The sequence below is a fragment of the Poecilia latipinna genome, unplaced genomic scaffold (assembly GCF_001443285.1).
Source record: "Poecilia latipinna isolate Pla-1442-1.1 unplaced genomic scaffold, P_latipinna-1.0 Scaffold412, whole genome shotgun sequence".
NCBI lineage: Eukaryota > Metazoa > Chordata > Actinopteri > Cyprinodontiformes > Poeciliidae > Poecilia > Poecilia latipinna.
The window spans coordinates 24,738-50,638 of record NW_015113028.1 but is presented as its reverse complement, the minus strand read 5'-3'; the positions used below and the strand labels follow the sequence as shown (position 1 = coordinate 50,638).

General features: G+C 36.8%; 2 protein-coding genes across 6 annotated transcripts in view; one reads left to right on the top strand and one right to left on the bottom strand.

Annotated features, from left to right (window-relative positions):
* The window catches only part of pkd2 (polycystic kidney disease 2), a 20,486-nt gene extending 15,228 nt beyond the window's left edge, over positions 1–5,258 (bottom strand). The window contains exons 1-5 of one of the 2 annotated variants that reach the window (XM_015037613.1): positions 4,212–5,258; positions 2,593–2,706; positions 1,762–1,895; positions 725–972; positions 394–618 (exon numbers count right to left, since the gene is read on the bottom strand). In XM_015037613.1, coding sequence (XP_014893099.1) covers positions 394–618; positions 725–972; positions 1,762–1,895; positions 2,593–2,706; positions 4,212–4,617 — 1,127 coding nt within the window. In that variant the 5' untranslated portion in view covers positions 4,618–5,258. The remainder of the gene's footprint in view (positions 1–393; positions 619–724; positions 973–1,761; positions 1,896–2,592; positions 2,707–4,211) is intronic. The other variant, XM_015037612.1, reaches the window with a different exon arrangement.
* A 3,097-nt stretch (positions 5,259–8,355) lies between these two features.
* On the top strand, positions 8,356–24,808 carry g3bp2a (G3BP stress granule assembly factor 2a). 4 transcript variants are annotated; one of them, XM_015037608.1, is made up of 13 exons: positions 8,358–8,547; positions 10,986–11,104; positions 11,189–11,270; positions 11,491–11,664; positions 12,622–12,712; positions 12,832–12,937; positions 15,631–15,811; positions 17,351–17,452; positions 18,408–18,510; positions 18,591–18,650; positions 19,131–19,259; positions 19,343–19,461; positions 21,298–24,808. In XM_015037608.1, the coding sequence occupies exons 2-13, from the start codon at positions 11,010–11,012 to the stop codon at positions 21,574–21,576; spliced, it is 1,521 nt and encodes a 506-aa protein (XP_014893094.1). In that variant the 5' UTR covers positions 8,358–8,547; positions 10,986–11,009; the 3' UTR covers positions 21,577–24,808. The 4 variants fall into 4 exon arrangements, with proteins under 4 accessions (XP_014893095.1, XP_014893097.1, XP_014893094.1 ...); XM_015037607.1 differs by having other exon boundaries at positions 19,343–19,470; XM_015037609.1 differs by lacking the exon at positions 18,591–18,650 and having other exon boundaries at positions 8,356–8,547; positions 19,343–19,470.
* Positions 24,809–25,901: the final 1,093 nt, after the last annotated feature.

Sequence of the window (25,901 nt, the reverse complement as noted above, 5' to 3'; positions counted from 1 at the left end):
CGTAACCAAAGAATGAGTGAGTCACTGGGTAACCAAAGAATGAGTGAGTCACTAGGTAACCAAAGAATGAGTGAGTCACTAGGTAACCAAAGAATGAGTGAGTCACTGGGTAACCAAAGAATGAGTGAGTTAGGTGATGCCACCAACTTTGCTTAGCTTGCTTTATTCATTTCTCTGCCTACATCTCCCAGAATGCTGTGCAGTTCTGGATCAAAGTTCACTAAATATTCTGTATTCCGAATACTACATGAGGTTTATTATTGATTGGAAAAAGGATTATATCTTTGCATGTCTAACTGACAGATCACCTGTCTGCAGCACTCTCAAGCTGAAATTTGGGCGATTCTGATCAGCTTTCTCTGTGTATCTCTAGTTCAGACTGATGACTGTTACCTGGCAATGCAGAAAAGATTTATATTTCCATTGTAGACTGAGAAGTCAAGGAAGACTGCTCTGGTGCCTCTGTCCAGCCACAGGTGGTCTTTCAGGAACTGCAGACGGTTGGCTGACTCCTCTTTTGTTCGAGACAAGTCCTGGTAGTAGCCTCCACCTCCATACTTAGACACCTGCCCCCAGTAACTGCTGCCATTCATCTCACTCTCTGTGGTGTACACCCACCTGCCACACATCCAGAAAAAAAAAACATTTAGGACACAGTCATGCATTCAAAGGTCTAAATTTGCACAGATTTTTAATTTTAGTGCAGTATTTTGCATTAACTAACGCTGTTCCATTGTTTGGACCAAAGGGGGCGGTGTCCTCGTTGCTGGGGGTGTATATGTTGTAGCAGTCCTGAACCTCGTCCCTCAGGTCCTCGTGGACAGAGCAGGACTCATTGCGAACCTTGACCTGCCGGAGCCGGGGGACGCCGAGGAGGAGGTTCTCATAGAAGATGAAGCTCTGATTCTCTGGCAGGCTGTTGTTGTACCAAACGTCCCAGTACATCCCACCGAGGAACGGCCCCTGTGTGAACTGGACGGGCAAAATAACCCGGTTTTTAATGCACAGCGTGTCAGAAAGGGAAGTTTAGATGTAAAACTTGGTGGAAAAACATTTACTTTTTTATTAAACAACAATAAAACAATAAAAATGAAATGTAAAATATAAAGACAATTAAATTAAATTACATTTAAAATAGAAATGAGAAAAAAATTAATTAAATTATAACAAATAAACAAAAATATCTATAAACATAAAATTCAAAATAAGATGAAAACATAAAAAATAGAAAATGATTTAATTAAAAAGTACCATTTTCATTTATTTATTTATTTAATTAGAAGAATAAATTTAAAAAATATGTAAAAACTCTAAAATAATTAAAACAACATAATAAAAATTCAAATATGGAAAAATATGTGATTATTTAAGTTAAAAAAATAATACATTTAAAAATATATATATATAAAATTTATTTTAAAAAGATAAAATAAAAAGATAAAACACAATTTAAAACATAATGTAAAAATATTCATTTATTTAATTATAGAAAATTAAAAATGTATAAAAATTAAAATATAATAGAAAATGACAAAATAAAAAATTAAAGTATCGTTTTTAAAACTTGAAAAAACATTTATTTAATTATAAAGAGTAGATAAAAATTAAAACTATAAAAATAAAATAAATTAAAAAGATGACTTTAATTAAAAAAAAAACATTACTGAACATACATTTAAAAGTATGGAGAAACATTTATTTATTGCATTACTAAAGAATAAAGATAAAAAGGAATGAAATTAAATAAATGATTAAAAAAACCTTCCAGAAGTCCTTCATGGTGGAGAGGCTCCTAAACGTAGTTTGGTCCCCAGGAGACAGCGGCGTGTCCAGGAACAGCTGAGACATAACTTTGGTGTAATAGTACATGTTGGAGTTCACCATCCCATACGTCACTGCAGAGCCCGATCCAGAAAAACAGTAGTGATGGCACAAGTTAGCATGTTATTAATCACATTAGCTTCACACACCTGGAATCACATGTCAATTAATAAATCTAAAATACACTCCCTCTCTCATTTTTGCTGCATTTAGTAAATAGAAATAATTTTGGTAATTCTAATTTAGCTAAAAGCTTGGTCTGAATTAACTTCAGACAGGGAGAAAAAATGGTGCTTGTGTCTCTTTATTTGCTGTATGTAAAGTTCTGGTTTCAAACTGAGTAAAATCTAGAATCTAAGCTTTGATGCAGGGCAAGTCTGACAGCAGCGTTCAGTCGGAGGAAACTAAATGGTCCAGGTCTGCCACAAAATCATTTCCTGATCCACCCAAAACCACAGAGTGAGACTTTTTCACTGCAGTAAAATGAAAAAAAGGAACTTTAGCATTAGTTTTTTAGTCACACATTATTCACCAAAGTTATTTTTCCCCGTCTAATAACTAAGTACTTTGGTTTTTGCACTGTTGTTGAAATTGAATCCTCCTGAAAAACGTTGGAAACTGGATAAATTCCTGCCAAACTCATTAGAGTAACAGCTGGAAAACTGTTGGGGGGTTTTCAGCTTCAAGGGCAGAGGATGGTTTTAAGAAGCCTAAGAGAGGAATCTCTGCAGCAAAGTTTGAAATTTGAAAGATTTTGTGTTGTCTACTTACAAACGCAAACAGTGATGAGGAAGCCAACATATGTGAGCATTTCCCTCAAGACGTTTCTGAGGTAGCGTTCTCTGCTGCTGTCGCTGTCCTCCATCAGTTCAGTTCCCCACAGAACTGCAGAGGAGGCGATTAAAACGTACATCACCACATAACACAGAATAATATGTAATATGTTGTGCTTTAACATATTATTGTAAAGCTTCAGGTTTCCAAAAATGTGATTATTACACCACAGATTTAGCACTTTATTCTCAACAAACTTTAAGTAAATCACTATTGGCACCTTGGTAAAATAAAAATTTTGTCTATTATAGTTGACAAAGACTAATAAAAAAACCAACTGAAACTGAGAAAGCATTTTCGTTAACTGAAATAAATAAAATACGCAATAATTGGGAAATAACTATTTAACTGGAGCTATATGACGCACTCCGAAAAGTAACTAAAACATACTGAAATTAAAGATGCAATATCCTTCGTTTTTGTTTACTATTTAGTAGCCTTGTGAAGTGATGTGATTTTTTTTTTCTCGTTTTTTTCTCCTCACACAAGCCGTTTACGTCACTGTCGGCCAAAAAAAAAGGCAATGCAAACGTTGATATAAAACACCAGTCAGTTGGTTGTTCAACAATAACTCAATATACTAACTAATAAAAACTAGCAAAGACACTCTAATTAAAACTAACTGAATGAGGTGGATTAGCAGTGCTTGCTAACAATTAATGTTGTCATCTAGGACACTTGACATATTGTCTCTGCTTCCTGGATATTGAGCTGTTAGCATGTTGCGACAGTAATTGGACTGTCATACAGCAACAGTCTTCAGTGAGAGGCTTCTGGATTCACTGCAACACTGACTGCTACTGGAGATTCTTCCTACCAACAGCATCACCATCCAGATACTTGGATGAAATAAGTTATGCCAACATTTAATTTCCCTTTGGGAAAAAGAAACTAATTTTGAACTGAATTGAATTTGAATATTCCAACTTAAAAGACTTGAAATATTTTTGTAATGTGCCTTGAGATGACAATTGTTGTGATTTGATGCTATATAAATGAAATGAATTGAATTGAACTGTCAAAATACCAGAGGAAGCATACAAAAAGTTGTTCAGCAACTAAAAGACATTTATTTGCTGTAACACCAACAAAGAAATTTCAATTAAATACTTGGAATGGTGTAAATATTCTTTACAAGCCAGTTTTATTACAATATAATAAAATGTATGCTCCTTTTACATTCATCTGTTATATTTTCAGACATGCCTGTCTCCTTTCTTGTTAGAAATAAACTTGTTGGTTAAATTATATATATATATATATATATATATATATATATATATATATATATATATATATATATATATATATATATATATATATATATATANAACAATGGAGCCTCTGGTTGCATCATAAAAAACACTTACAATAACGGAGATAACAGTTGACATTTCCGATGTTTTAAACTGCAGTATGCATGTTAAAATAACAAGAAGATCCTTAAAATGTGTATTTTTATTATCTTTAGAAACTTTAAATCTCATTTTCAACAGCTTAAACATTTTTTAAGCTGCAGAAAATGTTACTTTTTTTAGAAGTTCATCATGACTTACTTCTGATTTTCTGCAGAATCTGCTTCAAACAGCTGCGGTGCTCACGTCTGTCCTGCTGCCGAGCGTTTATGGTGGGGGTCGGGGTCGGGTAGAGTCCTCCTCGGGGCATCTGGGCGCTGCTGCCCCCGCGGTTGTAGCTGCTGCTGCTGCCACTGGAGGCCGTGGACACCGACCTTCTCCCGGGACTCGCTTGAGGCCAGTCCGCCTCCATGATCTCTTCCTCCGGCTCGAACACCGGGTTGTCGCGGCTCCAGGCTTGCCTGGACGGTGGAGACGGGGTGCCTATCACCCCTCCGAGACCCAGGTCTTGGTGCTGGATGTTCTCCATTTCTATGCCCTCGCTGGAGTCCGGTCCTTGGGCCGTCCTGCCGGACTGGCTCTGGGGTCTGACTCGAGACGAACTCATGGTTAGCTGCTCCGAACGGTTCCGACCATCGGGAAGTGAACGGTTATCCCCCAAAACGAGGATAAAAATCTAAAACTACAAGGACTGATAAATTAGGAGTATTTGACATAAAATTAAGTAATTTAGCTATAAAATATACTGATTATTAGACGAGTTTAAGTGAAGTATTTTACAATAAAGACTTTACATCGCTGCTGGTCCAGTAAGAACCGTTTGAAAACTTTCTTCAACCCAGTCTCAGAGAAACAACATATCTGGTTTAAAATAGTTCCCAAAAAGTGGATAAAGTAGTTAAATAGAACCGCGAAACTGATCCCAATAATTAAAAAGTCGTATTTAAGTGAAAAAGCGAAGATGTTTTTCTTGTCCCGGAACAGCCATCTTGTTCTTGGACCGTTCCCCCAAAATTTATCGTCTTTTTTTCCTCCTCTCCTTCGTCCTGGACTCAGATTTCACATTAAGTCATGGCGTCGCAGAGGAGGATGGAAAAACTCTCAGCGGAAAAGCCTTTTTTAATATGTTATCCGTTTATAACATCTGGAAGTAATAACTACAGTATTGTATGATTATTTATCCAGTCTATGAACGTTGAGCTGTTTTTTGGATCTTGCGGGCCAAAATACTGTTGAAAAAAGGAATAAAAATCAAAAGCATTTACATTCTTCCGGATTTTCTTGTATAAGTTTAAAACTACTTTGAAATTTGGTTAAAAAATACATCTTTAACATCTGTTTTGGTTAGATGTTGCCCTGGTAACAGGCTCATTTCAATGATAACGTTAAAGCAGTGGTGTTCAAACTGTCAATTGAAATTCAGTTCATGTCAGAAATACTTTAAAAATTAAATATCAAAACTCATTTCATTGATGTATCCTCAAAGAGTCATTGTGGGTAGTGATCCTGATAGGAAAGACCTCCAGCAGCAGTCAGTGTTGCAACAAATCTACAGAGGCCTCTGACTGAAGACTGTTTCTGTTCTAATTTGTTCTTTTCATTGACTTTTGTTCAGCTTTCTTTTTGGGCTAAAGGCATTACATGTTTGAACAATTGTTACTTCTGCTTTTGGATGATGTGCATCTTGATGGGTCTTTGCTACTACTTTTTTGTACTTTTCAGATAGTTGTTAGGATGGATAACCATGGCAAGGAGGTCTGTTTTTGCTTTTTACAACTGGGGGGCAGTTGAAAGCTCAAATAATACCTAGACCCCAAACCCCATAAGAGTTAAAAAGGGGGGTTCATATAAGAGGAGACACAAAAGGATGAAGTTCAAACCATCTCTTCCATCTAACTCCATCATCTCTCTGCTTGGCTTTCTAATCATGACACTCATGAGACCATCATGCAGCAACAGTCTTCAGTCAGAGGCCTCTTAAGATTCATTGCAACACTGACTGCTACTGGAGATCCTTCCTACTCACAGCATCACCATCCTAAACATCTCTTTGAAGATACTTGGGTGATATGAGTTACAACATTTAGATACTCTTTGGGATAAAATATTTTTGAATTGAACTGAATGTCAATTTTACATTGGATTAAAATATACTTATTTATGACATTTTTATGCTCTGCAACTGTGTTTCCTGGTTTAAACAAAGTGTGAAAAACCATGTAGACTTGATGCTAGTGATTTTTTTATGCTAAATATTCATCACGAAGTTTATGAGGCTAGAAAAATGATCAAGAAGCATATATGTAATTGTCATTAAATCCACTAGTAAAAGTTTGGCTGCAAATCTAACAAAATTTCTAAATTTCTAAATCCTAATCTAATGTAAGGGCTATTTTTATTGTCTGTGAATTTTGTTTTTGTTCATTGTTTTTAAATTTCTGTAAACTTAATTTCTTGCTCCTTACATCTGTTTATTTGTATAGTTTTAAAAATTCACCTGCACTAGATATGCAGATATTCTCAGTTCTTTCTTGAAACAGGTTCTGCTGATTAGTCATCCTTCCAGGTATTTCTGTTTCTTCGTAGCTCCAGTTTGTTTTTAATAGCTAATATATGTTTCAGTATAACCTAATTCTTGTTTTTATGTCTGTCTGCCTGGTTTCTTCTCGCCGATAAACTAGAAGGTGGTTGCTGAGTTCTTCAAAGAAATTAGTTTGGCTGCACTTTTTCTGGAGTCAACCATTTTTTGCTGTAAGTTGTTTACTCCTCTTCTTTTAGCTCTGAATCTGTGAGTTTGGTTTTCTTCACATGATCTTCTGACTTTTATATAGCTCACTAAAACATCTTCATTAGATTATTAGGTTGAGATTGGAACTTTGATTGGGTCATTACAAATAACTACCTTTGATCTCAGACATTCTTTGTATAAACTACTTATCTATCCGTACTCCTGTTTAAATCCAGTTTGCAGACTGAGTGAAAAACACTCCACCATCTTTCTCGCTCCTGTTGCTGCTCACTGATGGTCAACTGGCAGACAACAGCTTACACTTTCCCTTTACTGACTGGAGAGCAAAAAAGCAAAGAGGTATAGTAACATGTCAAAAAGCGGCAACTCAATTTAATATTTATTTTATGTGTTGGAGGAATTCTATATATCAAAATACAAATAAAACAATGTTACAGATAACTTTACTAGAACTGCAATAGCTAATATATGTTTAGCACATATTTTGCCATTTTATAGCACAATCAATTTACTACATTACCTTCAGTTTTTATATAAAAAAGAAAGTTGTATCTTCAAGAAGCTTTTACTCTTTCTGATACTCTGCCCTCAGCACATCATCACAATAATGTTCATCTGTTATGCTACTATTAAGATAGGATGGGATAGGATAAAACTTTACTATCCACCAAAGTGCACATTTTTCTTTCGCTCTCCAACCATAAAATAAAACACTTTCATACACAATATTAAGAATTTGCTCATAAAATAAAACACTTTGCAGGTAGATGTTGTCCTTTAGTTTGGTTAAGAATGATACTTATTTATCTTCCAGTTCTAGTGTTAAGTGTTCCATACAAAATTAAAGTTTATTGGTCTTTTAGAAGGCAAACTTGCATTGTTTTGCCATTATCAATATATCACTTGAAAATGGTCTCAACACAACAATGTTATCGTTTATTCTCAATAATGACTGGGACTATTTTTCATCCAATAAAATTTATTATTGTGACAGGCCTAGTACTTCCTCCCAGAAGCTGTTAGATTCTATAATCATCACTGCTTTTAGCAAACTGTTGTTTGCACAGGTTGTCAATTTTTTGCTAATATTTTACTATTCTTTTGATGCACAATTATAGAAGCACATTTTGTAAGTTTTCCGATTATCCTACTCAGATGCCCATTTATTTGAATCAGAGTAAGATATTTTTAATAACTGCAAAGTATTTGTTTCCTTATTATAGCTACTGTCAATTCACCCTTGCTGTACAGTCTGCTATTCTTACTTTCTGTTTAGATCTTTTTTTTTTTTTCTTTATGTACATATTCATGCTTCGACTTCTCTGTCACTTTACTGCTGGTACACCTGAACTTCCACATGGAGGGACATTATTCTATTCTATTCTATTCTATTCTATTCTATTCTATTCTATTCTATTCTATTCTATTCTATGTCCTTTATCAGGAAAGAGAGAACCCGTTCCTGGAGAAAGGTTTTCACGGGCAGGGCTACGGGGCTAATCGTTTAACGTCACATTTTATGTCGCCTAGTGTAAGCAGCCCATTGGCTGAATCAGTGCACCGGGGTTCCCAGGTCCAGATTGCAGGGGTAAAAAAATAAACGGAACGTATCACTTTAAAAATCTGCAATCTCTGGTTCAGTAGGGACCACACTGGCACTCAAAGAGCAGTGTGGGAAATATTGAATATTTCGCCTGGGATACTTTGTATTTCAGAGCAGTTTGCAGCCAGTTACTTGTACTTATTTATTACATTTACTTCTGTCTGCATAGATAGGTCCCTCAAAAGGTAAGTTAGCACTGCTACTGGACGACCGGCGAGCTAGCCGTGTTAACTAGCTTAATGTTAGCTGCATTGTCTAGTCCAAGTCACAACTGCTCGATTTCTAACAGTTATCGTTCGAAGTTTAAAAGTCAGTGTGTTACTGTTTATATGAAACGCATAATTATGTATTTATATGGGCATTTTGAGTAGCTTTGTCAGTCTGCCTTCCTTTGTTGTCTTCAAGCAAGATAGCGTACAACTTGTTCCATTGTGGCGTTTCGTGTAAAAAGCACATAATTGATGCCGATTTTCAGTGTTATTTTGCGACCCTTTAATGTGTAATGAAACCCTTCCTTGAACTATAAAAAATACCCACCGCTGGAGGAAATGCGACGACGCCACAAGTTGGCGAGCGCCAGTGTTAGCTTGCCTAGTAGCAACCTCAGAGTTGCTGTTGTTTCGACAGTGAAAAGGCCGATTTATTAGCACTAACAGTGTCCTTGTATGCTATCTGGATGATGTAGGGTTACCACGGAGTGTTGGCACTCTTAACCTGAAATCTCTCCTACCTGAGGACTCTCGTGAAAGACGTGAATCTGTCACGTCATGTCGTCTGTGAACATGCGACAAATGTGCGAGATGTGCCAAAGTGTTGTCAGGCGAATACATGAAAGGCCTCAAGCACCAGGCCATTTATTTATGCACAAAAATGCTGCTCAGGTGTGTGACGCAGCTTTAAAAGCGATGTTTTAATTAGAGTACAGATCGTTGTACCTACTTAAGAACATGAACGACTGCACAGGTCGCTTCCTCTTTTCGTCTACAGCCGGTTTCCCCTCTTTGTCTTCTAGCGTGAATCTGATGGCGCAGTTCAATGATGGCTAACATGTTAGCCACTGTGAAGAATTATACGTGACCGTAGTTTTGGATGTTGTTTAAATTATGTTCTCTTTGATTTTTCTCATCTTTTTATTCAGTAAGCCTCCAGTTATGGTAATGCAGGTTTGATTTAAAGTCTGAGTTATAATTTTACCTGTCTCTCAAAAATTGTGACCTGTAAGCCCTAAATTAAATAATCTACAAATGACATATACAACTTTAGAATCTTGCTACATAGCTTTTAAGATGTATCAAAAATAAATATTTAAAGGGGTCAGCTTTTCTTTCAAAGCCATTAATACTGGGAAACAAGGCATGCAAACGTGTTTGAAATAACAGAATTAAACGTTCATTTCATTCTTAGATTTCACTACCTGTTTGGTAAATTAGGTCAGAGACAGAGGAAAAAAGTGAAAGTGTTTTTGTTGGAAGAAAACACCTGATGTGATCATTTACTGGCTGGAAAAATGTTTTCCTGTTATCCCAGACAGAACTGAAAACTCTTTAATCAGATTTATTATTCTATATTGCATGTTCATTTAAACTGTAGTTCCAACAACTCTTATCAGATGTTGTCAATTGACCTGCCATTAAGTTATAGCTAGCAAAATGTATGAGTGATTTATTTTGAAGGTCATTGTTTTTCATTAAATGCTATAAGTTGACGGTTAACATGTAATTTTTTTAATGTTATAGTATGAAACTGTAAATGATGCATGCTTAATAGCTATTTTGATTTAAATTGGATCAGATGTTGTTGCCTGTATGTAGTATTACAGGTAAAACCTGGTTTAAAAAACAAAAGCAGAACCTGACAAAAAAACATTTTTCTTATAAATAGGACACATCTGGAATACCTGATTCTGTACTTCCTTTTGCTAGATGGGCAAACGCACCCTTGTTGATGGTTTACTTGATGTAGATTAATTCACCTGAAAGTTCAATTATAAACAGACCTGGATTAAAATCAACAAGTTTTGGGTTTTTCCAGCTGCTCTGGGTTACTTCACTCTTTTGTTTCAAGTTACCATTTTTCTCACATTTTACTGCTGGGTTGTCCCCTCTATCCAATAGTGAATTAATTCTTTATCTTGGTATTGGTTAAAATGTTCAGGACTGACGAGTGATTTATTTTTTTAAGATTACATGCTCTGCATAATATTATGAACACTTAATGTTGCCATAATCGGTATTGTGATGACTATACAGGTTGAGATAAACCCATGTTTTCCTCGTTCTTTTCCAACATCAATGTTTCTACGACTCTGAACTTTAGAATCTAGACCAGGTTCTCTAACCAGCCACATATAACATTTTTGTCCAGAGTAAATGCTTAATGAATGAAAAATCGAATATTGTGGAGCCATTTCCTGCATTGAGAAACTTTTTATTGGTGTCCCAGAACCACTAATAAAAACCCAGCCCCTCTGTCTAGCATCTAGCTACAACTTAAATTGTTTTTAAAACATTAAGAGTCTGAATTATCAGATCCACGTTTTTCAGACCAGAATGTCACAAAGTCTACTGTAATGAATCTTTTTCAATGAATAACAATAACATTTTGCTTCTTTTTCCTGTTTCAGCACTTAATATTGTTTACCAAAGAAATGGTGATGGAGAAGCCAAGTCCCCTGCTTGTAGGGCGGGAGTTTGTGAGGCAGTATTACACACTTTTGAACAAGGCACCCGATTTTCTGCACAGGTAATTACATCAATGTAATGTGGGAGTTTTTCTGGACATCAGCTCCATAAGTGTTGTGTATACTCTTAACTGTTTTGTCATTAGGTTTTATGGGAGGAACTCTTCATACGTTCATGGAGGAATTGATCCAAGTGGGAAGCTGGCAGAGGCTGTGTATGGGCAAGCGGTAAGAAACACAGTCCAGTGATTTTATTTTTAAAGTGCTTGATGCATTGAGGTTTGGCTTTGGGAAATACTATTCTACATTTGAATAATGAACACTATGCTAAAAAAACTTATTACTATTACATGAATTGATGTGAACAGAATATTCTCTGGCATTGAATGATGATGTTTTTTGTAGCCATTTTGTCTCAACTTTTTTTTTTCTCTCTATGCGGTTTTAGGAAATCCACAAGAAGGTCATGTCATTGCAGTTCAGTGAATGCCACACAAAAATCAGGCATGTTGACGCTCACGCCACGCTGAGTGACGGAGTAGTGGTGCAGGTGCTCGGAGAATTGTCAAACAACGGCCAACCGATGAGGAAATTCATGCAAACATTCGTACTGGCTCCAGAGGTGAGTGCCTCAATCATACAGGACAATTTACATGTTCAAGGCTGAGTTGAAAGAGTGATTATAGATTACTTGTATATTGATTACTGATGATGAAATAACATGGAAACCTCAAATTAGATATAAAATAAAGCCAAACATGTCCTGGTTTGTTCCCTACTTTTACCTTATTTGAGTTATTGGGCATCAATAAAGAGCTTGACTACAATCATTAATAACATTGCAATAATAGTAATTGCTAAGTGTGGTTATTTGGATCATACAAATGCCCTGTTCATAACATCTAAACTGTTAATATTTTCTGACATAGTGAAATATCAGTTTTCTTGCTGAAAGCCAAAAAGGAAAGTGTTTATTATTTAAGGGAAAATGTGAATTTAAAAATTCAAAATTCAGAACCACAAGAAATAGATTTTGTATATCAGGCAATCAATCAATGTCCAAAAAGAGTTTAAAATGTCATTTAAGATGACACTCACTGCATATCAATATGAGAAATAATTAATCATTACTGCTTTATCAATGTTATTGTAACTATTGAAATTGTCAATCATTATTGTAGTATTATGTATTGATTTAGAAATATTTTAAAATGTTAAAAATTATGCCTGCTTATAATGGCATGCAAATATGAATGCACCAGTTGTAGGTAAGGACGTAGAAAATACTAAGAATGTTAAAACCAAGTTGATGTGAATAATAGTTTATTGGATGATGCTAAAGATATGAGTGTAAAAATAAGTTCATACTTCTTACCCTCTCACTTGAACATGTCAATACACCTTACTATTGTTCCTCTTTTGTTTGCATTTGTTTTAAATTTATTTTCTTTGTATATAACTTGTTTTTTTTATTATTACTCTGTGTTCAGTAAAGTCAAGCTCACGAGATTATTTCCTGAGATCGCTTGCTTAACCAAACAAAACACGAACCTTTACGAAAAATACTTTCTGTCGCTAGGGTTCAGTGGCGAACAAGTTCTATGTCCACAACGACATCTTCTGCTATGAGGACGAAGTGTTTGGAGACTCTGAGGCTGAGCTTGATGAAGGTAAGGTTGTTTTGAATAATTATTACATAATGGAAAATTAATTTACATCCATACAATGTTTATAGAAGTGAATAAATTAAAACATCTGGCCATTGATTGTTTTTCTTCGAACCATCCAGAATCAGAGGAGGAGGTTGAGGAGGAGCCGGAGGAGAGGCAGGCGTCTCCCGAGCCGCTTCAGGAAAGTCCCAACAGCACCACTTACTATGAAGCTCATCCTGTTGCGTAAGAAAAATACCTTAAATCTGAGCAACTAAAGTTGTTTTCAAAACCCACTCTACCATTATTTATTCAATTAGCTACAGGAACAAGTCTTAAAGTCATTATGAGAGTCAGAGTGGAAAAAGATGGAGTTTTTTCCTTTGTTTTCTGGTTAACAAATATTTATTCTTTTCTATTGCATTTTATAATTCAGTTTAAATATGTAACACCAGTTTAAGTATAATTTCAAGTTCCTACAATGACAAAGTATTCAAATTTATATAGAATCTAAAATTAATTCACATCTAGTTCAATCTAAATTATAATTTCGATACAGCCGAAATCAATTGATAATACTTATCTGTACAAGATGGTTTAAGGAAGCCTTGTATTGGTGTTTGTCGCTTCGACTCAGTTATAACTATTGATTATTTCAAGTCAAAATTTATCCAAAAGGGAAAGTAAATGCTGTAGTAATTCATATTATCCAAGTATTTTTAACAATATGCTGTGGGTACGAAGGACTTCCAGTAGCAGTCAGTGTCACAACACACCTAACGAGGCCTCTGACTGTAGACTGTTGCTGTTTGACAGTCTCATGGTGCTAATAGCTAACTTTCTGGGCAGCGGAGACGATCTTCCACAGTAACATGTCCTTGATGACGGTGTCTGTTGTAGTAAATTACTGCTAATCCACCTCATTTGCTTTTGCTGCTCCTGTTTATTCATAATATCCTTAATATTGGTATCGTTGCTGCTATTTTTTGGGAGGGCAGGGGGGTTTTAGATTTGGTGCCATTCAGGACAAACATTGCGAAAGCACAGCTTGACAGAGTTTTAAATAGATGAACACTTAATGCAACAGGATGGATCTTGAAACTCTTTCCACAGCTATCAGTCGCAAGTCTCCAGTCAAGAAGGGGAACATTTTTTAACAAATCTGGCTGGTATGACTCAATTAGTTAATGTGTCGTTGAACGAGAAAGGAAATGTGCAGCATTAGCTTTTCCCTGAGAGGCTAATCATTTGCATAGAAAACTAGTTTACCAGCCTGATGAATACCAGCTAGGCTTTATTATGGCATAGCTAGGTTTAAATTTATGCAAGAACATTACAGCAGAAATTTTAATTTGGTATCGGGTAAATAATCATTCTACGAGAATATGTGGTAATAAATATGATTGGATATGGTTCAAATGTAGTTTTCATGTGTTTATATGAGAATAAATGGTGAATATTTGTAATTAAACTCACTGGCCAGTTTATAGGACACATCTCGATTAGCCAATCAGATGGCTTTCAATGTGGCATAGTCGTTAGTGGTGCCAGATGGGCTGATTTTTCAGAATAAAAGCACCCAGGGGCCATGCGGGAATTTTTTTTCTGTTGCGTTTCCTCACAGTAAATTAACAAATATACCCTGGTCTATTTTGTACACAGTCACAGTGATAACAAATGTTAACTTGAAATTGCAAATATCTTTTAAGAGCCTCAGTGGAAATGTGTTTATACATTCTTAACTCTTTGGTGCAAAAAACTGATTGAAAATGTATGTATTAGTGCTTGTTCAAGATATTAACATACACAGAAAATCCTTACAAAACCTTATATGAGCCGTCAGGCGCATTATTACGAGAGAATGACAAATCTATCACAAGGAAACGCAAAACCTTTGCAAGATAACTCAAGAAAAAGTCACCTTTGTCCCACAAGGGACTCTGTATAAAAGCACCACAAAGATGTATGTATTAAAAACGTCTTACTGATGTCTGAGGGGAAGGTTCAAACCGGCTATAAAACCAGTCTGGCTGCCATTGCTGAGAGATTGGAACAGGAAGCTGAGGCCACATTTCACACAAGCTCATAAAAATTAAACAAAAACAGGTTGGAAGAATGTTGCCTGGGCGGATGAGTCTCAATTTCAGCTGGAATTAAATTCTTTAATTACGGCACTAATGGTGGCAGGATGTTGGAGCAGCTCTGATTTGTTCCTTCAGTTGAGGCGTTGCATGTTTGGACAATTATTCCCTTTCGTTTTGAATGCCATGCGTTTACCTTCTGAAGTTTGGACAGTTGCTGTGATGCGCTAAAGGCGGCAACAAAGTGGTGAGCAGCTGGTTAGCATCTCGAAAGTTAAAGAAATGCCTGAAACTCAAAATAATTGACCAGAGTTTAAAAAGAGGCTTTATGGATGCAGAGAGAGGAAGAGGAAGTTCAATCCATCTCTTCTCTCCATCATAACGGCAAGGCTCTTATTCCCTATCAATGGTCATTTTTGAAGGGCAATTTTTAAAGAGATTTCATAATTTATTTTATTTATTTCAGTTGTTTGGAGTTGTTTTTATTTTATGTATTGTTTTTGATTTTTGTTCTTTTAGATATTTAATATGTCTTCCAGTTTTAATGTTGGGTATTCCTTTAGAAATTATGGTTTTATTGATCTTTGGGAGAATGGACTTGCTTTATTACATTATCATTATATTGGTTGAAAATTGTCTCAAAATGACAATGGCATGGTTTATTGCAGTAATTTCAAGTTTTTGTCAAAACTTTTGTGACAGACCTACATCCACAATGACTGTTTGAAGATAATTAGATGATATGAGTTACAAGAGTCAGTTTGTGATATTTCTTGGGGGGACTTGTGATTTTTAGTTTTAAAATATATTTTTTGACTATTTCCTTTATTTGACCATTTTCTGAATTGCTCCCTGCAGTAATGGTGTGGAGGAGCCCATGGAGGAGCCAGCCCCAGAACCGGAACCAGAACCTGAGCAGGAGCCAAAGGTCGAGGAGGTTAAACCTGAGGTAGAAGAAAAGGCGATGGAGGAAATGGAGGAGAAGGCGCCTTCACCGGCACCAGTGGAGTCTCCACCGAACGCCCAGGAGCCCGCCAAAGTTGGTTGATTTGCCTCATTCAGCCCACACCACATCAGAATTTACTGGGATTTACTGTAAATGTTATGTCTTCCTAAGCAAATATTAAGAAAAAAATCTAATTAATCAGTTGTATGTAGGTCTGAAAGGTTTAATCGTGATGAATCAATTATTGAAATGGTTAACTAATCGTTAACTGGAGTATACAGGCCAACTGTAGGTCATCTGGTGGGGAAAACAAAACCCTATTAAGAGCAGTAATTAAGCCAAAGCCACAAAAAATATACACATTTTGAATTTAAAGAGGTAATATTATGTAAAATTGATTTTTTTTGTTTGTTTAGCTTTACATCATGCTATAATGCTAGTCCTTCATCAAAAACATACTTGAAGTGTTGCCTTGATTCTTTCATGCATGTTGGAGAAATCCTTTAATCTCCATGGCAACCATTCAGCTGTGCAAAACACCTGGGCGGACTTAGCTCCGCCTTTTGAGGCGTAGCTCCTCCTCTGAGCTGCAGATTACAAGTTGACAAGCTTCCACCTCCCAGAACAATCTCACCCACTCAGCTCCTTCAGACTAGCCAGCAGCAATTAGCAAACACCTGGTGGATCTATGCATCTGCTGAGCTCATTATAATAGGAGGTACTTCCCAGTGAAACCCTGGTTTAAAAAAAAAACAGGGGAATGTGGAGTTTCAGAAAGAGCAGGAGTTTTTAAAGAGACAGAAACCCGATTTCAAGGCTTGAAATTGTGAGGTCATGTTTCTTCTATGACGTATTTGATACATACAGCATTTTTATAACAACTGAAGGTGACATAGTTACTTGACTGCGCCACAAAATGGCACTATAACCGATAACACTGCCCCTTTAAGATAAAAACACCTTTGCCTATAAACATGTTTTAACCAAAACCCTTAAGGTGGAATAGCTTAACATCACCCAGTTCAGATTCAATAAGGAATGTTGTTGGATTTTAGACAATAAAATGTTTATTTTCTTATTTTAAAAAAAGAAATGTAATTTATTTTTTCATCTGTTAATGTATTTCTAATCTAGTATTGAAAAGGCTTAAGTGGCTAAATGGAAAAACTTGTAGAATATCCCTTTTTTTTCTTTTCTTTTTTTAAATCCAGTTGATTGATTACTAAAATAATTACTTGCAGCTGAGAAGAAGGACTTTTCGTTTGCAAGAAAGCATCGAGGAAACATCCCTGTTTTTTCATTAGTCTAATTCAGGGGTTAAACTACATTCCTCGAGGGCCAGGATCCTGCACACTTGAATTAAATGGTGACTGCCTTAGCAGCACGCAGTTCAGTGCTATACAGCTCTGCTAATGAGATAATATTACAGCCAGGTGTGCTGAAACAGAGAAACGTCTAACAGTTGCAGGACACCGGCCCTTGAAAAGTGGAGTTTTAAACCACTGGTTTAATTATAATGTGGTGAATTTATACGGACGATGTAACAGCTGAGCTGAAAGGTCCAGCAGTTGAAGTTGTGTTATGGCGCATGGTTGGTGCAGCCTTAACGATGCGTCATTGCATTCATTGCAGCCTTTCTCCTGGGCTTCGGTGACCAGTAAAAACCTGCCTCCTTCTGGCACAGTCACCTCCTCTGGACTTTCTCCACATGTTGTTAAAGCTACAAGCTCACAGGTAAACATCTGGTCCAGATTGGTGTTAATCACTGTGAAACTAGATTTGCTATTTTCTGTTTCGTTTTGTTTTTTCTGTTTTTGTATAAATGGGTGGGGGAGTGTGGAGCCAGGTTCATGTCAACCGAGCATTTATCATTTGATCAGAAATTATGATTGTCTCCTGGATTTGGTTTTTATAGAGCTGAAGATTAAAGTAAATAATTTAGATTGTTACTAAAGGCTTTGTATGTTTAAATAGCTTAACCTGGTCGTCTTAGTTAATTTAAAAACAATCCTTGCTGAAAGTAGGATCAATTATAGATTCAGCAATCTAGTGACAAAAGACTGTTTTCTGGTTTTCTTTTCAATTTGATAGTGGCTATTAAAGTATTTACCCCCTTGGATGTTTGTGCAACTTAATCATGATCAACACAATTTGGCGTTTTTGATCAAATAAATTTACAAAAAATGTCTTTCAGGTCAAAGAGTACTGATTTTCCACATAGTAATTATAATTATAAATATTTAGCATAAAATTAGTGATCGTATAAATATTCACCCCCTTTTAAGTGACTGACCTAATTCAGCAGAGGTCCAGCCAACTGGTGGTACTCGTCTCACAGTGGAGATCATTATCATGTGGTGGTGTTCAGGGTTTTTTTTAATTTGGTGAATTTGATGTCATGTTTATCACAAAATAAATTAATGTCTTTTGAAAAAAAAAATGTTAAATGAATAAAATTTAGGCATTTTTTTTATCTGTCTTGTGTATGGAAGGGTTGAAAATGAACTTATTACATCCGTTTAGATCCTACTAAGGAACCATTTTAGTTGAGTCAATCACACAGATGTGGAGATAAAAATCGAGGAAATCTCTCTGTAGAGTTAAAATCCCCCAGCATAACCTGATCTTCATCTTTAAGTGAAAGTTGGTAGATGTCATGCTTACTTATTTTAACGTCATGTTTGTTCAGGCCCGGGTTGAAGCCAAGCAGGAGACGCAGGCAACTCCTCTCCGCCCCAGAGACCAGCGGACTCGTGACAGACCGACCTTCACCCAGCGAGGTCCCCGACCCGGTAATGACCCCTCTACCCACTTCCTTTCTCTTCCTCTTTATTTCTTCTTCTTACTATCTGCACGTCTCTGTCACCATCAGACGGTGTTCCATCTTCAGAGTCACAAACGGGGAAACCACACCTAAGTTTTGTCAACAAAGGTACAGAAATCTGCTGCTTGCTCTGCTCTTATCTGACTTCACAACATTTACACTGCAAAAAAACAAAGTCGAACATATTTTTCTCTAGTTTCTAATACAAATCCCGTAGAAAACTTGAAATAAGATGAACTAATTTTTCATTAAGAAATTTGAGCTTGGTTTAAGTCAATAATTCCTTAATGTTGATGAAAAAGTACCACAGGCAGATTGTTTCACTTATAACATGGGAAAAATGCCTTGTTATAAGTGAAATAATCTGCCAGTGGAACTAGTACTACTTAAAATTAATACCAAGAAATTACACTTAATACTTAAAATTAGCTTTAATTTCTTGCTGAAAAGTTACTTGTAAGTTAGTTTTGTCTTCAGGTGTATTAAGATATTTTCACTAGAACCTAGTCAAAAATACTTGGTAAGACTTTGTGTTTGCAGTGTAAAAAGAGGATTAATTTGTGACGAGGATGATTTGCTGAGTTGCAGGTGGAAGAGATGTTGAATCTGGAGACATGGACGGCAGACGGATCGTGCGGTACCCTGACAGCCATCAGCTTTTTGTCGGCAACCTCCCGCACGACATCGACGAGGCTGAGCTCAAAGAGTTCTTCATGAGTACGTTTATTTTTATCCTCCTCAGTTTCTGTAGCGCTCATCCGGCACTCCCGACTGAAACGTTTTGCTCCGTCTTGTCATAGCGTACGGCAACGTGGTGGAGCTGCGAATCAACACCAAGGGTGTCGGTGGAAAGCTGCCCAACTTTGGATTTGTGGTCTTCGACGACTCTGATCCCGTGCAGAGAATCCTGGGGGCCAAGGTAGAAGGGGCATGTATCATTTCATTACCCACTTTCATTTGGTGGTGGTGTGGTGACATATTTAAGAAGTTGAGCCCTTCATATCATTACCCGTTAGTGTTTTTGCGTAGATTATTCATTGCTTTCATACTGAATGTTGTGCTTGAATCATTTGTGAACTTTGTTGTTTCCAGACTTTTTATTTCATTTTTCAGTGCAACAGCTGTCCCCAAAATCAGTTCAAGAGAAGAAGAAAACTAGGGGTGCACTGATTTTCTGGCAGATTACCAATTACTGATCTTTAAAAAGCCCGAACTGCCAATACTGATTTTGGCAGATACCACTTTGTTAGTTAGAAATGTTGCTAAACATGGCAAGAAAGATGCTGAGTTGGCAACAGTGGGATGATTATAGTTAACTCCAAATGTGCAGATATGACCCAGTGGGCCGGTCCATCAGTCAGACTCTCACTGAGGAGCAGAAAATTTTTAGGCCTTTGCTGAGTTAGAGAAGATCGGCTTCACATGTCAGTATTGGACGACCACCAATCTCCCAAAATGAAGGAAATTGGAGCAGATAAATTTGGTGCACCCTTAAAAAAACGTCACAAAGCAGCATAAAGCTGTTATAAACCACTGTTGCCAAGTAAACTCAATATCAGTTTGCATCGTTTTTGTCCAGTTCTCCCACTAACTCACTCAACCTTAACAGTGAAGCAGGTTTAAATTTCTAGAAAACATTTTGTGGTTCTCAATCCTTCAGACTGAAGCCTGAAGGATTGGTTCCTTAGACCAGGTTCACACAGCAGGTGTTGATGCTCTATTGTGATTTTTTTTTTCTTCGTTAATACTTCTAATTAAATGAAACCTGAACTGGACTTCTGTGTGAACATCTTACGACCTCAAAGCGACCCGAATACACAGAAGAACGTCGACGTCGCACAGCAGCACACAGTTTACAGAAGTAATGATGGACGCCTCCATCTATGGATCCATTTTAAAGTCTTTTCAGAAGAGGATCTGATGGTATTGTCACCTGATCATAACAAGACAAAGGAAGTTAAAAAGAAAACACAAATAATATAAACAGCCTTTTGTGGAGCTTTGACTCTAACTTCTGTTTGGATGTGGAGTCGGAACCAAGAGTGGGTTTCTATTACAAATCCTTGTTCATATTGTAATAATGTCACCTTTTCATATTTATAACTCTGAGCCGTTGTTAATATCCAGATTTACAAGGTTTGGCTTATTCTCATTAATACTCTCATATAGCAAAAATGCATTCTCAAAGATGAATAAACTTTAAATTCTAATGAACCTTTAAAACTGGAAGATATTTCAAATATATAAAATAAAATGGAAAAACAAAATGAAATAACTTATGAAGTGTCTGGAAACAAAATTCTTTAAAAAAAAAAAAAAAAAAAAGGTATCGTTGCACCAAAGCACCAGATTAAAGACTTTTGTCGTCCAGTTTTTTTTTTTTTTTTTTTTTTTTAAAAAAAGCAATAAATAATCCAAATGAAAATTATTGAATTTGTTGTAATTTATCATCCAGTAAGTTGATTTATTGCGACTGGCTTAGACACACATCGGCATCCTCTTGGTGGGAAAGTTGTGAAAAGATTGGAATTGGTTTGTTCAGACTGCCATGAAAAAGTCGGATCTGGGTCCCGTTTGCCTGCTGTGTGAACAAGAGACCCGGTTGGGTCCAGTCTGCTTTGTATCAAATCCACATTTGGGCCTTGAACATTTTTATCTCCTGAAATAAAATTTAGTGATGCAGCTTAAACTGAGTTTGAGACCAACTTGTGTGCAAACCCAGTTCCAGTGTAGTGACTGCCCCCTCTTTCTGCAGCCCATCATGTTCCGAGGTGAGGTGCGTCTGAACGTGGAGGAGAAGAAGACGAGGGCCGTGCGCGAGCGGGAGACCCGAGGCGGAGACGACCGTCGGGACATGCGGCGCAGCGACCGGGGCCCTGGAGGTCCGCGAGGCATCGTGGGACCCGGAATGATGCGCGAACGCGACGGGAGGGGCCCGCCGCCCCGAGGCGGCATGGCCCCCAAACCCAGCATGGGTCCCGGAAGAGGCTCCGGCGGGCAGGGGGAGAACCGCTTCACCCCGCAGCGCCGCTGAGAAGAGCGCCACCTGAAGTGTGGAAGTAGTATCGTGTTCCTCATCCTCAGCCGTACTCATAAATGTATAAAGTATATATTTGGTGGTGTATTCTTTTTCTTTTTGGCTTTTTTTTCCTCTTCTTGCTTTGGAATGTGACACAGTCTGTCAACCACTTTGTGAAATAGACAAAACAAGCAAACAGAAAAAAAACAAAAAATGTTCGCTGATTAGTTGTGAGCTGAGCATCCTTTTTTGGGGGTATTTCAAGAGTTCAAACTTGAATTTGTCAATTTGTGAATAAAGGCAACCCAAGCAGGACTAATCTGCCACATTTAGGAGGGACTGATGAGACTTTTAATCTACAGCAGTGCAGCCCATCACTTTCAGAGATTATAAACCTTGACTTAAACTTGAGGCGTTGATTCATGAAATTCCTCAATTGCACATTTTCTATTGTAGTTTTCTGCCCGGTATTGTCGAGGAAGAGTGAGATGCAGAATTGGTTGCAGTTTCAGAGGAAAAGCCTTTCATCTTTTCCCGTTTTCAGACAAAAAGAGACCACTGCTACAGATTTGCATAATGCACTAAAGGTACTTCTGTCTCTTTACGTTGTCGTCCTCGTTGGACCGCGGCTGGAGAGAAGCGAAACAGCCTGGCTGCTGTGACCGATGTACTTCTCAAATGTTTGACCCAAAACTACTCTGCAGTCACTGCTGGATGGACAAGCAAATCTACAACATTATTTTTATTTTTTATTTTATTTTTGTCATTTGTAAATTAAGTTCAACCTGGACTTGACCTTTCACCAAATGAGTGAGTGGGGCCGGGGGTCAGAGGAGCAACAGATGGATGATGGCGGCTTGCTGTTTATATTTTGATTCCAGCTTTTTGTTTTTCTTGACTGCGAATCGGGGATGAGCGAAACCTTTCCTCCCTTCCTGTCATGAGTGCGGAGTAACCGAATAAATGTACAGCAAAAATCACGGTTTACTGTATGCTTTGCTTTTCTGTGTATAATTTTTATTTTCTCTCAACTCGATTTTAATGAGAAAAAAAAAAGAAAAAAGCATGATGGTGCCTTCTAGTTCACCTTTTCAAGTCTTACTGAAGAGCAAAGCGGTTCGGGGTGAAAAGAGCTGCTTCTTTTTGAACTATTCTCTGCTGGGAGCAGACGGAAATAACAGTATTCATAGGATTTACGTTCTTCAGGGGCAGATTTCACTCTTTCTGTACTGTTCGACTACCTAAGATGATCTGCTGTGAGCTTTGTACATTTTTATTTGCTGTAATTTGTCTTCTTTTGGGTTTTGTAGAGACAACCGGTGCCTGCAGTTTTGTTAAATGGTTAATAAATGCATCTAAGGAACTTTTTACCCTCCTCCCAAAAACAAAAGGTACAGTACACGATGAAATGTTTAACCCCGGTTTACCAGATCGCGGCTCGACATGGGCTTGGTTTACTGTTAAACCTTTTTATTTTTGCACCTCATGGCAGCACTTTGGATAATCCTTGGACTCACAAGTTTCCCAACAGTTTTGTACCTGCAGCCTTCAGTCGAGTAAATAATTGTGGACATTTTTCTATTGTCAATGCATTTGTATTTTCATATGCTGATCATTCACTGTGCTCATTTGTAGTCGTCTTTTTGTTTTGTTTTTCCTGCTTACGGCCATACTAGTCAGCGCTGCGCTCATCTGAAGGGATCAGTTTTTTGCTTTTGAATCATCCGGTAGGGAGGGAAGACTTCGGTTTCTGTCGGGGAAAGGAAGACATGAGCGTTTAGTTTCTTTTTTTTATTTTTGTGATTATTTTGTGTTGCACTGAAATGAAAAAGTTAAATGATGTAGCATTTTTCTTTTTTTTTTCCTTATTCTTTGACAAATATACTTTGGTCTTCCTCGTCTGGCTGGTGTTGCACTAATTTTAAGGTTCTTGGGACAATCTAAACAACAGGACTTTCAAGAAAATTTCTCCAGCAATGGAAAAGGCAAAATGTGGAATTGATTGCTCTCACTTGTGGCGTAACTCTCAATACTTGAGATGGCTGTAAACTAATTGGACTTTACATCTGTCATTCGATTACAGCTGGACTTGTTTCAAGTCTCATAACAGCTTACAGATGTGGCTGTAAGCTAATTGGATTTTACATCTGTCATAGTTGCTCACAGCTGTTTCTGTAAGCTGATCAGACTTTACAGCTGTACATTTTACAGCTGGACTGTACTTATTCAACTTACTGTAGCTTACAGCCATGGCTGTAACACAGTCACACTCACAGTCATTGCTTTAAGCTAATTGGCTTGTACTTCCGTCATTATAGTAGCTTAAAACCATGGCTGTAAGGTAATTGGACTTTACAGCTGAAACACTGAAATTCGACTTTACATCTGTCAGTTTTACAGCTGGACTTGTCACTGTTGTCACAACAGGCTGTAAGCTAATTGGACTTTACAGTTGTCATCATAGCAGCATACAGTCATGGCTGTTAGCATTACAGCTGTGGTCCATGAGGAGAGAGGGTGAAGAAGAGCCATCATGCTTTCAGAACAATACATATTACTAATGGAAACGTTGTTAAATTTCCAGTCTGTAGGTCTCCCAGATTGTTCTTTTGTGTCCAAATCCTGTCCAAGGTAAAAGTGAATCTGTGAATTTATTCCCCCCTCATTAAATCGAACCATTCCAGCCCTTTGAGTGAAAATAGAAATGCCTTGCTGGCATTAGCAGTTGTGGTGAACAGCTGGCTGCCATCATAGTTTTACTGTGTTTACCCTTTAACTTTTATTCTAGTGCAAAATGTTCCAGATGGAGATTTCTTTCGTTTTTAGTTGTTTTTAGTTTAGATTTTATTTTATTTTCCCGCTTTTGCAATCCTGAATGTGTTGGATTTAAATACAATAAACTACTGATAACAGTTCTGCTCACATTGTCATGTTTACAGCTAATTTAGAGGTGGTGCTGAAAATTTAAACATTAAATAAATGAGTGAGTGATGTCTGCAGGCCGTACAATGTTAAATGTTTCTTTTTTTTTCTCCTTCCTGTGACGTAATAAAGCTCTGCTCTGTATTTGATTTGCCTGTATGAAAGATACACAGCATTCCTAAATTTTATGCTTACTTTGCCTTTTTTAACATTACAACCACAAACTTCAAAGCATTTTGTTGGGCTTTCATGTGATAAACAGTTTATAATTGTGAAGAAAAATGATACCTACCTTTCTTTTATAGCAATTAAAACGTTAAAAATCTGGAAAGTGTGGCGTGCATTTGTATTCTGAAGTCTTTTGCAGAGTCTTGACAAGTTTTAATCAGCACTTCTGATATAAAGCATCCCGAGAACATAAAGAGTACAACCAGGTTGATGTTTATAATTTGTATTTTTCAAATAAAATTAAGTGAATTTTGTGGTTGTAATGTTCTGGATGCCTTATTGTCCCATCAGTCATCCTGTGTCACATCTTAGAACCAGGATTGCTATGAAGTATACAAATCAGATAAAAACATTCTTTATATGTCCCAAAGTGAAATTAAATGTAACTCATTTTATCCAAGATTTTTTTTTAAGTTGTTGAAAGGTTTTGAAAGTTGTTGGAAGGATCTCCTCCAGCAGTCTGTATTCCAGGGAGTCTTAAGAAGCCTCTGACTGAAGACACTGTTTTAGACAGTCTCATGAAGAGGATGCTCAGGGTTTTCTTGATTTTATAAAGAACCTTTTAGACTTATAGAAGATCTGTATTACCTTTAAAGGACCAATTGAGGCAGATATATCGATAAAACTGTTAAACTTTTAAAATATGAATGAATATGCACATCTGTATTTGATGAAAACTTCTTGAAATTCAATATTAAGCATATTTTCACATAAATGTAAATTGGCCAAATACAAATAAAACTACTTGACTGATAAAATAATATGCAAAGCTTTTGATTAAAGTATTATTAATCTCTGGCCTACCTGAACGCATATTTGTGAATGTTGTTAGGACAGTTATCTTGCATATTAAGGGTTAGGGTTAAACCACCGTGATAAATATCAGTGCCTAAAATAGAAATGACAGAATGAAAAGCTATGGCATTTATGTCTTCTGGTATCTTCTGAACTTACAACCCAAATTTCACTATCAGTGGTAGAATAATATTTGTTTACTGCAGGCGTCCACTTTTAAATGCTTCACTGGACTTGCATCTAAACAAAAGTTCAGACATTATCACCTTGTTTAGTGTTGTAAGATGATTCAAGATTCATAGTCAGTTTTATTTGCAAGAGAGTTAAGATGCAGTTTGAAATTTGTAACTCTACTTTCTTGCCAATTTCTTTCTACTAACTTAGAAAATAATTAG

What these genes read in the sequence shown, in the direction of transcription:
- g3bp2a (XM_015037607.1), top strand. Translation starts at nt 11,010, where the DNA reads ATGGTGATGGAGAAGCCAAGTCCCCTGCTTGTAGGGCGGGAGTTTGTG. An exon ending in CATTCGTACTGGCTCCAGAG is followed by an intron (nt 11,665 to 12,621) that starts GTGAGTGCCTCA and finishes TTCTGTCGCTAG; the next exon opens with GGTTCAGTGGCGAACAAGTT. An exon ending in TATGAAGCTCATCCTGTTGC is followed by an intron (nt 12,938 to 15,630) that starts GTAAGAAAAATA and finishes TGCTCCCTGCAG; the next exon opens with TAATGGTGTGGAGGAGCCCA.